The sequence below is a fragment of the Pseudorasbora parva genome, chromosome 14, assembly GCF_024679245.1.
Source record: "Pseudorasbora parva isolate DD20220531a chromosome 14, ASM2467924v1, whole genome shotgun sequence".
Classification (NCBI taxonomy): domain Eukaryota; kingdom Metazoa; phylum Chordata; class Actinopteri; order Cypriniformes; family Gobionidae; genus Pseudorasbora; species Pseudorasbora parva.
The window spans coordinates 39,561,180-39,577,514 of record NC_090185.1 but is presented as its reverse complement, the minus strand read 5'-3'; the positions used below and the strand labels follow the sequence as shown (position 1 = coordinate 39,577,514).

Sequence of the window (16,335 nt, the reverse complement as noted above, 5' to 3'; positions counted from 1 at the left end):
GTCCTAAATACTCTGAACATAGCACATACAGAACCGTACCAAAACCGTGACGCTAAAACAGTGATAAAAACTGAGTTTACCTAATGTTTACTGTTTATAATTGCACAACAAAAAAAAATGGTTCAATATGTTTTACTGTTATATTCTCATAGTGAGAATATTCTACATGCATTTGTAGCAACAGATCCATCAACGCCCACAAAACTGTTCAGCGAGAGGTCGCGGGACAGACGGCAGAAACCTGTTGAATTGCTGCAGATCTAAACACAGGAAGGATTCACACAGTATTTTTTGTTTAACTGACAGTTGATCACAGGAATAAATCGCATGGCCTTTTTAGGGCTTAAAATAGTTCCCCAGTTCTACTTGGCCCAGAACCCTAGAGGCGTCTGAGGGGGAACTGACTGCCACCAATCAAAAAGACAAAAAAATAGACGAATACGGGACAACACAACAATGTCTAAAGGTGTAACACGATCGAAATGTGTGGTGGAGACAATAGTTGGGACCTATGCTAATTAAAAAGGCATGTTTGTCTTGAAAGCACTGATGTGTATGATCATTGCTGCCTAGCTGACCATTTCAAGATTAACTTTGACGTTCAGATGTTTTGAAAGCAAGAACTTGTAAGTGTGTGTAGTGGACATGACTCTAAACTAATTAAACAGAGCTTTTAAGATCGACTACATGACTTTAAAAACCAGCATCTCTCCATTATAAATGGATGATCTGATGACTCATTTATGGGTAGTTACTGCTTAAAGGGTTAGTTCACCCGAAAATGAAAATGTGATGTTAATCTGCTTACCCCCAGGGCATCCAACATGTGTTTGTTTCTTCAGTAGAACACAAATTAAGATTTTTAACTCCAACCGTTGCTCATAACTATAATTAGACACTATTGACATTAATTATATGATCAAAGGTTGAGTCAAAAATCTTAATTTGTGCTCTACTGAAGAAACAAACACACCTACATCTTGGATGCCCTGGAGGTAATTTTCTCGTGCTCTACTGAAGAAACAAACACACCTACATCTTGGATGCCCTGGGGGTAATTTGCATTTTTGGGTGAACCATCCCTTTAAGAACATGGCAGAATTCTGGAGATCTGATCACAACGTAGAAACATTAAGTAGGAGAAAAGGAGGACGGCAAAATATGGGCACACTCTCACTGACAAATCAACAGGGCACGATAGGCGGAAGCGATCGATCTCGTAATGGGACCACAATTACTAAAGCAGACAGTCCAAACACTTTTGCAAAGCGAGCAGAGGAATGGGCGGCATCTCGTCTGTGTGTACATTAAGGGCTGATTCATCAGTTACTGGCAAGCATTCAGAGAGCGGCTCGTCTGTTTATAATGGAGCGCTGCTGACAGAAGAGACAGGTGAGGATAGGCAGCACCATACCTGAACATGATGAATCCGATGGACTCGACCGCAGCCCTCCGAACATCATCGTTCACGTCACTCACCTGGCAGGAACAGGGGCGAGAAGTCAGACTAGACAAAATATCACACTCACTAATCTTAAAAAATCTAGAATGTCATAGTTAACTAAACACTACTTCGGTTTGAGCGAATATTGCCAAATTTAACTCATAACTATCAGGTTTTCACAGGTCCACAATTTAAAAACTCCAACTGTTCTTCCATACGAGTGAGCGAACGCTCAATCCCTCCCCGAGCAACGGCTAAATTTAGCTCTGTTTGGCACGCAGGTTATTTTCTTGCCATTGTATAAACAATCAAGCAATAAAGTTGAAGGAGCTGAGCTTTACCAGAGCCTAAATCTAGAAGAAATACTTCAATTATAACACTAGCATATTCATTAGGGGTGAGCGCTGATCTGGTAGAAGAGATTTTGGGCTACGGTCTCTCTCGCGTTGCTGTGCTGCACAGACACGAAAGCTTATCGTTTGCATGCGTTTTTAAGCTTTGCAGTTTGAAAACAAGTTATTTTAAACCAATCAGCAGCGAAAGACAACTCATTTCAGTATATGCGTGTGCTCTTTTAGAGACTGTCGGAGAGACTGATCCGAAATGAGCTTGAATGGTTAAATATCCACACTAATGTGTCCAAGTGATCATGTATTAATTTGCAAGTAAACAGACTCATTTGTGTCTTAACTGAACGTTGAGTTGAGAAAGGAAACAATATATTGGATCAGTGCAGTAGCTCTTAAAGTGATAATGTCCATATTTACCTGCTGTTATTATTAATGCTAATCAAACAACAAAAATAGAGAAAGTCTTTCAATGCACTTTAATCACATTTTTTTTATAAGAATAAATTAAATTTTATTCACACAGTAAAGTTTTGGGGTGGAAATCAAAAGGTACCTTCCTGATAATATCATGACCAGTGTTGGGTGTAACTAGTTACCAAGTAATTAGTTACTGTAATTTAATTACTTTTCCCTTGAAAAAGTAAGGGATTACTCTTATTTTTTCTGTAATTTAATTACAGTTACTTCTGATGTAATTAACCTAAACATAATTTTACATAATTCAATTGTGGAATTAACATCAACATTTAAAGTCTAACTTTAAAATATATGTTTTTATGTATCCTTCTCACATTTTTAATACTTTGGTCAGTTAATAAGAGTAATTTATGTAGTTTTATATTATGCTTAACTTATATAATTAATTAACTCAAGGTTGATATAGGATTAAGAAAGTAATTAAAAAGTAATTAGAAATAAGTCATTAAAATACTTTTTGGAGAGAGTAATTTGTACAGTAATCTAATTACACTATTGAAATTCTTTTCCTCTCTAGGCAGGTATTTTTTAAGGTTTATTTATCAAAATGTTCTTTTATATATTTGTGTGATGTTCTGTGTTTCGATCGCGGCTTTTAAATGTTATGAGAGAACGGTTAATTTCCGAATGTGTAGTGTATAGTTTTGATCACTTTATTAAAAGTGGTGGCAGTGTGCCGTGTGTAAAGTAAAATAAAAATAGTCTTAGCCTCCTGCTAACTAGTGTCCTGCCCTTCCCAACCCGTTTATACCATTTATTTTTTCCCGGTCTACGGTTTACTCACACATTGATGATTCGACTATCGGTCGACCATACAGTCCCTGACAAAAGTCTTGTCGCTTGTGTACAAATTGACCTAAAGTGCCGCTGAAATATATTTCTAATCAAGATTTTTTTCCAAGAAATGCCTCATTTTAATCCCGCCGGCTTTTGTGATAATGTTTCAGTGAAAAACTAAACTTACAAAAAGTATTCTAATATTCACAGCTTGGTAAAGCCCATTGAGTCAATTTTTGCAAAGACATAAGTGTTGTCACCTTGTCATATGAGCTTCACCTGTGACTAATAATGGATCAATTAGGTCTCAAGTGTGTATAAAAAGAACCCCAGTACGCTAGACCTTCACATCAACTGCAACTAGACCTCTGCAAACATGCCTAAGATTCACCCTGAGACTAAAGTTTTGATTATCAAGAGGCTGAAGACCAGATCCACTGCTGATGTGGCAGACACCTTCAATGTGTCTCAGCGTCAAGTACAGAGGATAAAAAAAAGATTTGAAGAGACTGGAGACGTTTTTTACAAGCCCAGGTCAGGTAGACCCCGCAAGACAACTGCTCGAGAGGACCGTTTGTTGGCTCGAAAATCCAAGGCCAGCCCATTTTCCACTGCAGCAGAGCTCCACGAGACCTGGTCACCTGAAGTCCCTGTGTCAACCAGAACAGTTTGTCGGATTCTGTCTCGAAATGGCCTCCATGGTCGAATCAGTGCCCAGAAGCCAGCACTAAACAAAAGACAATTGAAAAACCGTGTGGCATTTGCCAAGGCCCACAGCCTGTTAAAAGGATGGACGCTGGAAAAGTGGCAGAAGGTGGATTTTTCAGATGAATCTTCTGTTGAATTGCACATCAGTCGGCGCAAATATTGCAGGAGACCTACTGGAGCCAGAATGGATCCGAGATTCACCCAGAAAACAGTGAAGTTTGGTGGCGGAAAAATTATGGTCTCGGGTTACATCCAGTATGGGGGTGTGCGAGAGATCTGCAGGGTGGAAGGCAACATCAATAGTCTAAAATACCAAGAAATCTTAGCTACCTCTTATATTCCCAACCATAAAAGAGGCCAAATTCTGCAGCAGGACGGTGCTCCATCGCATACTTCCATCTCCACATCAAAGTTCCTCAAGGCGAAGAAGATCAAGATGCTCCAGGATTGGCCAGCCCAGTCACCAGACATGAACATCATTGAGCATATGTGGGGTAGGATGAAAGAGGACGCATGGAAGACGAAACCAAAGAATATTGATGAACTCTGGGAGGCATGCAAGACTGCTTTCTTAGCTATTCCTGATGACTTCATCAATAAATTGTATGAATCCTTGCCAAACCGCATGGATGCAGTCCTTCAAGCTCATGGAAGTCATACAAGATATTACATTTGGATCTCACAGCACCACAACTTAATTTGCTGACATATTTTTGTATTTGCAGTAAATTTGTTCAATTTCTGTATAGGCGACAAAACTTTTGTCTTGCCAAAATTTGACCTTTCTGTCTTGATTAAATTATAAATATTTTTTCTGTGAAAATTAATTATTTCAGTGCATTAAACATCATTTGGGAGGGTTTTAGCTTTTAATATGAGCTATTTCTAACACCAATTAATTAATTAAAAGTTAGGTTAATATCAGGTATTTCTAGAAAATAGATAAGCGACAAGACTTTTGTCAGGGACTGTAGAGAGATTCGAAAATTCTGATTCGAATGTGTAAATCCTTAGTCGGGGTCACCCCTAGTAACTAGTAATTAATTACTTTTTTGAAGTAACTTCCCCAACACTGATCATGACAGAGCAATTCTGCGATAATCAATATATTGCTAAACAACCCTATGATGACACATCACGATATCTGTCTAACTATGAAAACAAAACGCCAGTGAGAAGGTTAAGTGCAGGTTTTCCAGACTTAAAGCTACACTGTGTAACTTTTATTTTATGCTTAGCTAAAAACACTTAGTTCTTTCAAAAATATATGTGCTCATTAATGTATATTTACTTCTTTCACGTAATAAAGTATTCTTGTAAGTTTATAATATGCCATTGAAAATACAAACGGGTGAGGGGTTCGAATGCCGGTCGCCATGTTGCCCCTCCATCTTGAAAGTACATTAGTCAAAGAGGAACATACCCGTAAATTCAAGCTTCGCCTTTCACGTTTTAACACTCGATGGCACCGTGTCGAATGTGAAGAGGGGGATTCCCATGTTAATCTTGGACTAAATCAGCCACCGTAGGAGTTAAAACGAAAATCAGAATTGAGAGGAATGGAAACTATTATTCACTAGATGGTCATATACCTTTTCACCGCTAGATGGGGGAAAATATCACAGTGTAGCTTTAAACGTGGCTAGGGCATCTATTATCATACTCACTGCTGTCCGCCATCTCATTAAACACCTCTTTTTCTGAGGCTTGTTAACTTTTGTTCATGTGTTGAGCTCCACCTCGAGAAGCCATGGCATCGGGAGCAGAGGACTATTTCAGAGCGCCTTATTTCATTCATTCAAATATCGAAATGTGGCATCAGCACATCGATACATATAACGATATATTGTCCTATCGATATTTTGTCCCACCCCAGTAAAGACTGCATTGTATTTTTATACATTTGTAGCATTTCTAGTGCTTGACATTTTTCAGATAGGCTATTATAGGTCTTTGATCTACAAAGAAACAAACTACAATAGTTTACTTGTCTTCAGTAAGTTTACTTGTAACAGTTTACTTGTCTTCAGTAAGCTTGAGAGTTTTTAGGCTAGGAGAGTTTTTATTAGTTTAAGGTTTTTTTTAATGATTATGAAAATGGTGATCAGATTTATAAAATTTCAATGCTTAAAAAAATGTTGATATCAAGCTTATTTAAAAGCAAAAATTACTCATATCATGACATAAGATTTTGGTCAGCCCAAATATTCATGTTTTAAAGTTACAGGAAACAGAAAAACTACAAGCTCTTTTGATGCAAGTACAACAGAGTATCGAAATGTCGCCACCTGCAGGAAATGCAGGAGAGAAATCTTACTTTTTACTTTAATTAATTGAAATCTTTAAAGCATGTGAAACATTTATTACACATACTCAAATAAATATCAGATTATGTTCTTGTTTTTTTTGTTTTTTTATGAATACAAAGTTTCAAAATACTGAAATGTTTGGTAATATCTAATCTAAACTAATAAGTTTGCTGATTGTCAAACAGTTTTCTATCTTGTAACTGAGGAATGACTTATATTTCTGGGTGTCTAATAGCACATATTGTTTGTGATATTTGCTAGACTCACAGCCACGTGTAGCAGTCGTCGGATGGCTTTGTTGTTCCCAGAGCCGCAGTATGCCATGGCCACTGTGTACATTCCCGAACGGCGCAGGATGGGGTCCTGTCAGGACAGTGAGATAAAACAGAAGCTCAATGTGCGGCCTGCACGCAAGACCAGACCTCAGACATCAGCGAGCCGCACAGTTAACATATTCACAGCATAAACATAGCTTTCTGGAAACAGTTAAGACTACAAAGGATGCATTCTGCATGGGAGAGACGGAATTAGCATGATAGGACTTCACAAAATAATCTAGAAAATTGTGTTATGAAAAATGAACACACTGCACCTGAATGTCTTTATTTTAATACAGTTTTTTGAAAACCACCCAGCAAAAATTAAACATCTCATAAATTAAACTAAATCCAGAGGTGGGTAGAGTAGCCAAAATCTGTACTCAAATAAAAATACTAACGGAAATGTTTACTCAAGTAAGAGTAAGAAAGTATTCGATGAAAAAACTACTGAAGTACTTAGTTACTTTTGATCTGATTAATAAGTGAAAACCCTGAATTTCAGACTACTTAGAGAGCTTTCACACACCTGTGTGTGTGTGTGTGTGTGTGTGTGTGTGTGTGTGTGTAATGGTTATACAGTGTAAATGAAAGGTGTGCTGGGCTAACCAGAGCTCTTTTTAAAGCATACTTTGTTCTTATATTTTTTTTTATAAGTATATGCAGTCTTTAGTCAGGACTAAAATACAATCATGTAATGGATTAAGTGGCCATAGTAACCAAATTACCATTAATAGTGTTAAAATATAGGCATCATTGTGACACTTACACTTGTCACACAGTTCGTTTTTGGTGCACAGCATGCGTCGCATTATGAAACTATTCTTTTTGACATCTTGGAGTTAAAATATGGGTACAGCTACAATAGCTACATATATTAAAAAAAATTATATTTAATTAATTATTACCATTTGACAGTAGCGTAGGAATGCCACAGAATGCAAGAAAGTAAAAGTACAGTTTTTTCACAAGAAATGTGCTTGAGTAAGAGTAAAAGTACCTATTTTTAAATATACTCTAAAAGTACAAGTACAAGTAAGCAAATGTAATTTGTTACTACACACCTCTGACTAAATCATTTAAAATAGTGCTCACCTTATCTCTGCATAGACTTTCAATAAGAGCATCGGCCTCTTCCATTCGTCCGTACATCACCATGGCGATGCCGACAGCCAATCCGCGCAAGATCTTCTCATGCTGGGTCTCCTGAGCGTAGCCCACCATGTCCTCGATAGCCTGGGCCGACTTTGAGCCCAACATCACCAGCCCCAGAGCAAGACCAGCCGCCTCTCCTGTGACAACACCAGTTTACAACATGACAGTGAGCTAGAAATATACACTGATAATAAAGAGAATAACACTGATGATCTCTTCATCCCCTGTTAGTGGGTGGGATATATTAGGCAGCAAGTGAACATTTTGTCCTCAAAGTTGATGTGTTAGAAGCAGGAAAAATGGGCAAGCGTGAGGATTTGAGTGAGTTTGACAAGGGCCAGACTGTGACGGCTAGAGGACTGGGTTAGAGCATCTCCAAAACTGCAGCTCTTGTGGGCTGTTCCCGGTCTGCAGTGGTCAGTATCTATCAAAAGTGCTCCAAGAGGAACAGTGGAGAACCGGCCACAGGGTCATGGGCGGCCAAGGCTCATTGATGCACGTGGGGAGCGAAGGCTGGCCCGTGTGGGCCGATCAAACAGACGAGCTACTGGAGCTCAAACTGCTCCAGAAGTTAATGCTGGTTCTGATAGAAAGCTGTCAGAATACACAGAGCAGCTCAGTTTGAGGCGTATGGGGCGGCATAGCCGCTGACCAGTCAGGGTGCCCATGCTGACCCCTGACCCCGCCGAAAGCACCAACAGTGGCACGTGAGCACCAGAAATCGAGCATCTGTGGGATGTGCTGAACAAACAAGTCCGATCCATGGAGGCCCCACCTCGCAACTTACAGGACTTAAAGGATCTGCTGCGAATATCTTGGTCCCAGATACCACAGCACACCTTCAGGGGTCTGGTGGAGTCCATGCCTCGACGTGTCAGGGCTATTTTGGCAACCATCATAATATTAGGAAGATGCTCATTATGTTATGCCTGATCGGTGCAGACTGGCTGTTGCCATTCAAAACTGAACAACATTATGATAAAGTATTCTGGTTGGCTGCATTATATTTAAATCATTAGTAATAATGATGTTTGCTAATAATTTTTTTAAGCTGCGTCGTATAAGATTTTATAATATTGTGCGTGCCTGTTACTGCGTCATCTTGATAGAGGTTTGATTTGAGCAGATCGTAGACGTCTTGGCGAGCAGTGCCCAGCGCAGCTAACCCCAAACCCAGGGCGCCACCATGACGGACAATCTGCAAAGAAAGAATATGGAGAGTCAGGCCTGCTTTTTGGAGTTGCAGTGCTGCAAAAAATTTACTCAAATGTGATTATGTACTTACATCATTACTGGCACTCTTGAGCTGGCTCAGAAGGTAGTCGATGATGTCCCCTCCGTGATTAGCATGGATCAGCCCAAGGGCATACAGCCCTCCTCCCTCCTGATAGGCCGATCCAGGCGAGGTGTCTTTGGGCAGGTAAGTCGCCATTAGCTGTAGTGCTTCCTTTTCATGGCCCTGGACACAAAAGCAAGTACATTTAACAATGAAAATAAAAGGTAATAATATCAAAGATATAATTTTTTTTAAGAAAAAAATATTTCCGACACTTTCCACAAATAGTGCTAGAAACTACCTTCATGCTGTGCTTGAATGACCCTTGTTTTGTAATGACAGAGTGCGCATGCAAAACGTGAAATGCAGTACAGCATAGTAATTAAAATAGTTTTTAAAAATGTTTAAATGTGCATGGCATTTACATTTAGATATAATTAGTAATGTTTAAATCTTTGTAATAGTTCTCACTACAAACAAATCTCTAAATGTACATCTAAACCAACATCTAAAAGAAACAAACAAACATACATAAAGCAAAAAACAACATAAAATATTGAATACAAACAAAAAAATAAACAAATGGAAATCAATAACAAACTAATCTAAAACAGACAAATCTTAAACATACTGGCCCCACTTTATATTAGGTGGCCTTAAGTACTATGTACTTACACCAAAAATACGTACAATGTACTTACTGTGTTCAACTTGTATTGGAAAACACCTTTTCAGATATTGAGGTGGATAAGGATAAAGTTAGGGACAGGTGTGGTGGTGTGGGTCAGTTTAAGGGTAAAGTTAGGGACAGGTGTGGTGGTGTGGGTCAGTTTAAGGGTAAAGTTAGGGACAGGTGTGGTGGTGTGGGTCAGTTTAAGGGTAAAGTTAGGGACAGGTGTGGTGGTGTGGGTCAGTTTAAGGGTAAAGTTAGGGGCAGGTGTGGTGGTGTGGGTCAGTTTAAGGGTAAAGTTAAGGTCAGGTGTGGTGGTGTGGGTCAGTTTAAGGGTAAAGTTAGGGACAGGTGTGATGGTGTATGTGAGTTTAAGGGTAAAGTTAGGGTCAGGTGTGGTGGTGTGGGTCAGTTTAAGGGTAAAGTTAGGGGCAGGTGTGGTGGTGTGGGTCAGTTTAAGGGTAAAGTTAGGGACAGGTGTGGTGGTGTAGGTCAGTTTAAGGGTAAAGTTAGGGACAGGTGTGATGGTGTATGTGAGTTTAAGGGTAGAGTTAGGGACAGGTGTGGTGGTGTGGGTCAGTTTAAGGGTAAAGTTAGGGACAGGTGTGGTGGTGTGGGTCAGTTTAAGGGTAAAGTTAGGGACAGGTGTGGTGGTGTGGGTCAGTTTAAGGGTAAAGTTAGGGTCAGGTGTGGTGGTGTGGGTCAGTTTAAGGGTAAAGTTAGGGACAGGTGTGGTGGTGTGGGTCAGTTTAAGGGTAAAGTTAGGGGCAGGTGTGGTGGTGTGGGTCAGTTTAAGGGTAAAGTTAGGGTCAGGTGTGGTGGTGTGGGTCAGTTTAAGGGTAAAGTTAGGGACAGGTGTGGTGGTGTGGGTCAGTTTAAGGGTAAAGTTAGGGTCAGGTGTGATGGTGTATGTGAGTTTAAGGGTAAAGTTAGGGTCAGGTGTGGTGGTGTGGGTCAGTTTAAGGGTAAAGTTAGGGGCAGGTGTGGTGGTGTGGGTCAGTTTAAGGGTAAAGTTAGGGACAGGTGTGGTGGTGTAGGTCAGTTTAAGGGTAAAGTTAGGGACAGGTGTGATGGTGCATGTGAGTTTAAGGGTAGAGTTAGGGACAGGTGTGGTGGTGTGGGTCAGTTTAAGGGTAAAGTTAGGGACAGGTGTGGTGGTGTGGGTCAGTTTAAGGGTAAAGTTAGGGACAGGTGTGGTGGTGTGGGTCAGTTTAAGGGTAAAGTTAGGGACAGGTGTGGTGGTGTGGGTCAGTTTAAGGGTAAAGTTAGGGACAGGTGTGGTGGTGTGGGTCAGTTTAAGGGTAAAGTTAGGGTCAGGTGTGGTGGTGTGGGTCAGTTTAAGGGTAAAGTTAGGGACAGGTGTGGTGGTGTATGTGAGTTTAAGGGTAAAGTTAGGGTCAGGTGTGGTGGTGTGGGTCAGTTTAAGGGTAAAGTTAGGGACAGGTGTGGTGGTGTGGGTCAGTTTAAGGGTAAAGTTAGGGACAGGTGTGGTGGTGTATGTGAGTTTAAGGGTAAAGTTAGGGTCAGGTGTGGTGGTGTGGGTCAGTTTAAGGGTAAAGTTAGGGACAGGTGTGGTGGTGTGGGTCAGTTTAAGGGTAAAGTTAGGGACAGGTGTGGTGGTGTGGGTCAGTTTAAGGGTAAAGTTAGGGACAGGTGTGGTGGTGTGGGTCAGTTTAAGGGTAAAGTTAGGGACAGGTGTGGTGGTGTGGGTCAGTTTAAGGGTAAAGTTAGGGTCAGGTGTGGTGGTGTGGGTCAGTTTAAGGGTAAAGTTAGGGACAGGTGTGGTGGTGTGGGTCAGTTTAAGGGTAAAGTTAGGGACAGGTGTGGTGGTGTGGGTCAGTTTAAGGGTAAAGTTAGGGACAGGTGTGGTGGTGTAGGTCATTTTAAGGGTAAAGTTAGGGACAGGTGTGGTGGTGTGGGTCAGTTTAAGGGTTAAGTTAGAGACAGGTGTGGTGGTGTGGGTCAGGTTAAGGGTAAAGTTAGGGTCAGGTGTGGTGGTGTGTGTCAGTTTAAGGGTAAAGTTAGGGTCAGGTGTGGTGGTGTGTGTCAGTTTAAGGGTAAAGTTAGGGTCAGGTGTGGTGGTGTGGGTCAGGTTAAGGGTAAAGTTAGAGACAGGTGTGGTTGTGTGGGTCAGGTTAAGGGTAAAGTTAGGGTCAGGTGTGGTGGTGTGTGTCAGTTTAAGGGTAAAGTTAGGGACAGGTGTGGTGGTGTGGGTCAGTTTAAGGGTAAAGTTAGGGACAGGTGTGGTGGTGTGGGTCAGTTTAAGGGTAAAGTTAGGGACAGGTGTGGTGGTGTGGGTCAGTTTAAGGGTAAAGTTAGGGTCAGGTGGGCTGGTGTGGGTCAGGTTAAGGGTAAAGTTAGGGACAGGTGTGGTGGTGTGGGTCAGTATAAGGGTAAAGTTAGGGACAGTTGTGGTGGTGTGGGTCAGTTTAAGGGTAAAGTTAGGGACAGGTGTGGTGGCGTGGGTCAGTTTAAGGGTAAAGTTAGGGACAGGTGTGGTGGCGTGGGTCAGTTTAAGGGTAAAGTTAAGGACAGGTGTGGTGGTGTGGGTCAGTATAAGGGTAAAGTTAGGGACAGTTGTGGTGGTGTGGGTCAGTTTAAGGGTAAAGTTAGGGACAGTTGTGGTGGTGTGGGTCAGTTTAAGGGTAAAGTTAGGGACAGGTGTGGTGGTGTGGGTCAGTTTAAGGGTAAAGTTAGGGACAGGTGTGGTGGCGTGGGTCAGTTTAAGGGTAAAGTTAGGGACAGGTGTGGTGGCGTGGGTCAGTTTAAGGGTAAAGTTAGGGACAGGTGTGGTGGCGTGGGTCAGTTTAAGGGTAAAGTTAGGGGCAGGTGTGGTGGTGTGGGTCAGTTTAAGGGTAAAGTTAGGGACAGGTGTGGTGGTGTAGGTCAGTTTAAGGGTAAAGTTAGGGACAGGTGTGATGGTGTATGTGAGTTTAAGGGTAGAGTTAGGGACAGGTGTGGTGGTGTGGGTCAGTTTAAGGGTAAAGTTAGGGACAGGTGTGGTGGTGTGGGTCAGTTTAAGGGTAAAGTTAGGGACAGGTGTGGTGGTGTGGGTCAGTTTAAGGGTAAAGTTAGGGACAGGTGTGGTGGTGTGGGTCAGTTTAAGGGTAAAGTTAGGGACAGGTGTGGTGGCGTGGGTCAGTTTAAGGGTAAAGTTAAGGACAGGTGTGGTGGTGTGGGTCAGTATAAGGGTAAAGTTAGGGACAGTTGTGGTGGTGTGGGTCAGTTTAAGGGTAAAGTTAGGGACAGTTGTGGTGGTGTGGGTCAGTTTAAGGGTAAAGTTAGGGACAGGTGTGGTGGTGTGGGTCAGTTTAAGGGTAAAGTTAGGGACAGGTGTGGTGGCGTGGGTCAGTTTAAGGGTAAAGTTAGGGACAGGTGTGGTGGCGTGGGTCAGTTTAAGGGTAAAGTTAGGGACAGGTGTGGTGGCGTGGGTCAGTTTAAGGGTAAAGTTAGGGGCAGGTGTGGTGGTGTGGGTCAGTTTAAGGGTAAAGTTAGGGACAGGTGTGGTGGTGTAGGTCAGTTTAAGGGTAAAGTTAGGGACAGGTGTGATGGTGTATGTGAGTTTAAGGGTAGAGTTAGGGACAGGTGTGGTGGTGTGGGTCAGTTTAAGGGTAAAGTTAGGGACAGGTGTGGTGGTGTGGGTCAGTTTAAGGGTAAAGTTAGGGACAGGTGTGGTGGTGTGGGTCAGTTTAAGGGTAAAGTTAGGGTCAGGTGTGGTGGTGTGGGTAAGTTTAAGGGTAAAGTTAGGGACAGGTGTGGTGGTGTGGGTCAGTTTAAGGGTAAAGTTAGGGTCAGGTGTGGTGGTGTGGGTCAGTTTAAGGGTAAAGTTAGGGACAGGTGTGGTGGTGTGGGTCAGTTTAAGGGTAAAGTTAGGGACAGGTGTGATGGTGTGGGTCAGTTTAAGGGTAAAGTTAGGGACAGGTGTGGTGGTGTGTCAGTTTAAGGGTAAAGTTAGGGTCAGGTGTGGTGGTGTGGGTAAGTTTAAGGGTAAAGTTAGGGACAGGTGTGGTGGTGTGGGTCAGTTTAAGGGTAAAGTTAGGGTCAGGTGTGGTGGTGTGGGTCAGTTTAAGGGTAAAGTTAGGGACAGGTGTGGTGGTGTGGGTCAGTTTAAGGGTAAAGTTAGGGTCAGGTGTGGTGGTGTGGGTCAGTTTAAGGGTAAAGTTAGGGACAGGTGTGGTGGTGTGGGTCAGTTTAAGGGTAAAGTTAGGGACAGGTGTGGTGGTGTGGGTCAGTTTAAGGGTAAAGTTAGGGTCAGGTGGGCTGGTGTGGGTCAGGTTAAGGGTAAAGTTAGGGACAGGTGTGGTGGTGTGGGTCAGTATAAGGGTAAAGTTAGGGACAGTTGTGGTGGTGTGGGTCAGTTTAAGGGTAAAGTTAGGGACAGGTGTGGTGGTGTGGGTCAGTTTAAGGGTAAAGTTAGGGACAGGTGTGGTGGCGTGGGTCAGTTTAAGGGTAAAGTTAAGGACAGGTGTGGTGGTGTGGGTCAGTATAAGGGTAAAGTTAGGGACAGTTGTGGTGGTGTGGGTCAGTTTAAGGGTAAAGTTAGGGACAGTTGTGGTGGTGTGGGTCAGTTTAAGGGTAAAGTTAGGGACAGGTGTGGTGGTGTGGGTCAGTTTAAGGGTAAAGTTAGGGACAGGTGTGGTGGCGTGGGTCAGTTTAAGGGTAAAGTTAGGGACAGGTGTGGTGGCGTGGGTCAGTTTAAGGGTAAAGTTAGGGACAGGTGTGGTGGCGTGGGTCAGTTTAAGGGTAAAGTTAGGGGCAGGTGTGGTGGTGTGGGTCAGTTTAAGGGTAAAGTTAGGGACAGGTGTGGTGGTGTAGGTCAGTTTAAGGGTAAAGTTAGGGACAGGTGTGATGGTGTATGTGAGTTTAAGGGTAGAGTTAGGGACAGGTGTGGTGGTGTGGGTCAGTTTAAGGGTAAAGTTAGGGACAGGTGTGGTGGTGTGGGTCAGTTTAAGGGTAAAGTTAGGGACAGGTGTGGTGGTGTGGGTCAGTTTAAGGGTAAAGTTAGGGACAGGTGTGGTGGTGTGGGTCAGTTTAAGGGTAAAGTTAGGGACAGGTGTGGTGGCGTGGGTCAGTTTAAGGGTAAAGTTAAGGACAGGTGTGGTGGTGTGGGTCAGTATAAGGGTAAAGTTAGGGACAGTTGTGGTGGTGTGGGTCAGTTTAAGGGTAAAGTTAGGGACAGTTGTGGTGGTGTGGGTCAGTTTAAGGGTAAAGTTAGGGACAGGTGTGGTGGTGTGGGTCAGTTTAAGGGTAAAGTTAGGGACAGGTGTGGTGGCGTGGGTCAGTTTAAGGGTAAAGTTAGGGACAGGTGTGGTGGCGTGGGTCAGTTTAAGGGTAAAGTTAGGGACAGGTGTGGTGGCGTGGGTCAGTTTAAGGGTAAAGTTAGGGGCAGGTGTGGTGGTGTGGGTCAGTTTAAGGGTAAAGTTAGGGACAGGTGTGGTGGTGTAGGTCAGTTTAAGGGTAAAGTTAGGGACAGGTGTGATGGTGTATGTGAGTTTAAGGGTAGAGTTAGGGACAGGTGTGGTGGTGTGGGTCAGTTTAAGGGTAAAGTTAGGGACAGGTTTGGTGGTGTGGGTCAGTTTAAGGGTAAAGTTAGGGACAGGTGTGGTGGTGTGGGTCAGTTTAAGGGTAAAGTTAGGGTCAGGTGTGGTGGTGTGGGTAAGTTTAAGGGTAAAGTTAGGGACAGGTGTGGTGGTGTGGGTCAGTTTAAGGGTAAAGTTAGGGTCAGGTGTGGTGGTGTGGGTCAGTTTAAGGGTAAAGTTAGGGACAGGTGTGGTGGTGTGGGTCAGTTTAAGGGTAAAGTTAGGGACAGGTGTGATGGTGTGGGTCAGTTTAAGGGTAAAGTTAGGGACAGGTGTGGTGGTGTGTCAGTTTAAGGGTAAAGTTAGGGTCAGGTGTGGTGGTGTGGGTAAGTTTAAGGGTAAAGTTAGGGACAGGTGTGGTGGTGTGGGTCAGTTTAAGGGTAAAGTTAGGGTCAGGTGTGGTGGTGTGGGTCAGTTTAAGGGTAAAGTTAGGGACAGGTGTGGTGGTGTGGGTCAGTTTAAGGGTAAAGTTAGGGACAGGTGTGGTTGTGTGGGTCAGGTTAAGGGTAAAGTTAGGGTCAGGTGTGGTGGTGTGTGTCAGTTTAAGGGTAAAGTTAGGGTCAGGTGTGGTGGTGTGGGTCAGTTTAAGGGTAAAGTTAGGGACAGGTGTGGTGGTGTGGGTCAGTTTAAGGGTAAAGTTAGGGACAGGTGTGGTGGTGTAGGTCAGTTTAAGGGTAAAGTTAGGGACAGGTGTGGTGGTGTGGGTCAGTTTAAGGGTTAAGTTAGAGACAGGTGTGGTGGTGTGGGTCAGGTTAAGGGTAAAGTTAGGGTCAGGTGTGGTGGTGTGTGTCAGTTTAAGGGTAAAGTTAGGGTCAGGTGTGGTGGTGTGTGTCAGTTTAAGGGTAAAGTTAGGGTCAGGTGTGGTGTTGTGTGTCAGTTTAAGGGTAAAGTTAGGGTCAGGTGTGGTGGTGTGGGTCAGGTTAAGGGTAAAGTTAGAGACAGGTGTGGTTGTGTGGGTCAGGTTAAGGGTAAAGTTAGGGTCAGGTGTGGTGGTGTGTGTCAGTTTAAGGGTAAAGTTAGAGACAGGTGTGGTGGTGTGGGTCAGTTTAAGGGTAAAGTTAGAGACAGGTGTGGTTGTGTGGGTCAGGTTAAGGGTAAAGTTAGGGTCAGGTGTGGTGGTGTGTGTCAGTTTAAGGGTAAAGTTAGGGTCAGGTGTGGTGGTGTGGGTCAGTTTAAGGGTAAAGTTAGGGACAGGTGTGGTGGTGTGGGTCAGTTTAAAGGTAGAGTTAGGTGTAAGGGAAGTGCCAACTGTGCAATTACAAATGTAACTACA

General features: G+C 43.1%; 1 protein-coding gene across 1 annotated transcript in view; it reads right to left on the bottom strand.

Annotated features, from left to right (window-relative positions):
- psmd1 (proteasome 26S subunit, non-ATPase 1) overlaps window positions 1-16,335 on the bottom strand; it is a 69,282-nt gene that overhangs the window by 35,843 nt on the left and 17,104 nt on the right. The window contains exons 12-16 of the mRNA XM_067416393.1: window positions 8,823-8,996; window positions 8,624-8,735; window positions 7,478-7,674; window positions 6,333-6,428; window positions 1,415-1,479 (exon numbers count right to left, since the gene is read on the bottom strand). Coding sequence (XP_067272494.1) covers window positions 1,415-1,479; window positions 6,333-6,428; window positions 7,478-7,674; window positions 8,624-8,735; window positions 8,823-8,996 — 644 coding nt within the window. The remainder of the gene's footprint in view (window positions 1-1,414; window positions 1,480-6,332; window positions 6,429-7,477; window positions 7,675-8,623; window positions 8,736-8,822; window positions 8,997-16,335) is intronic.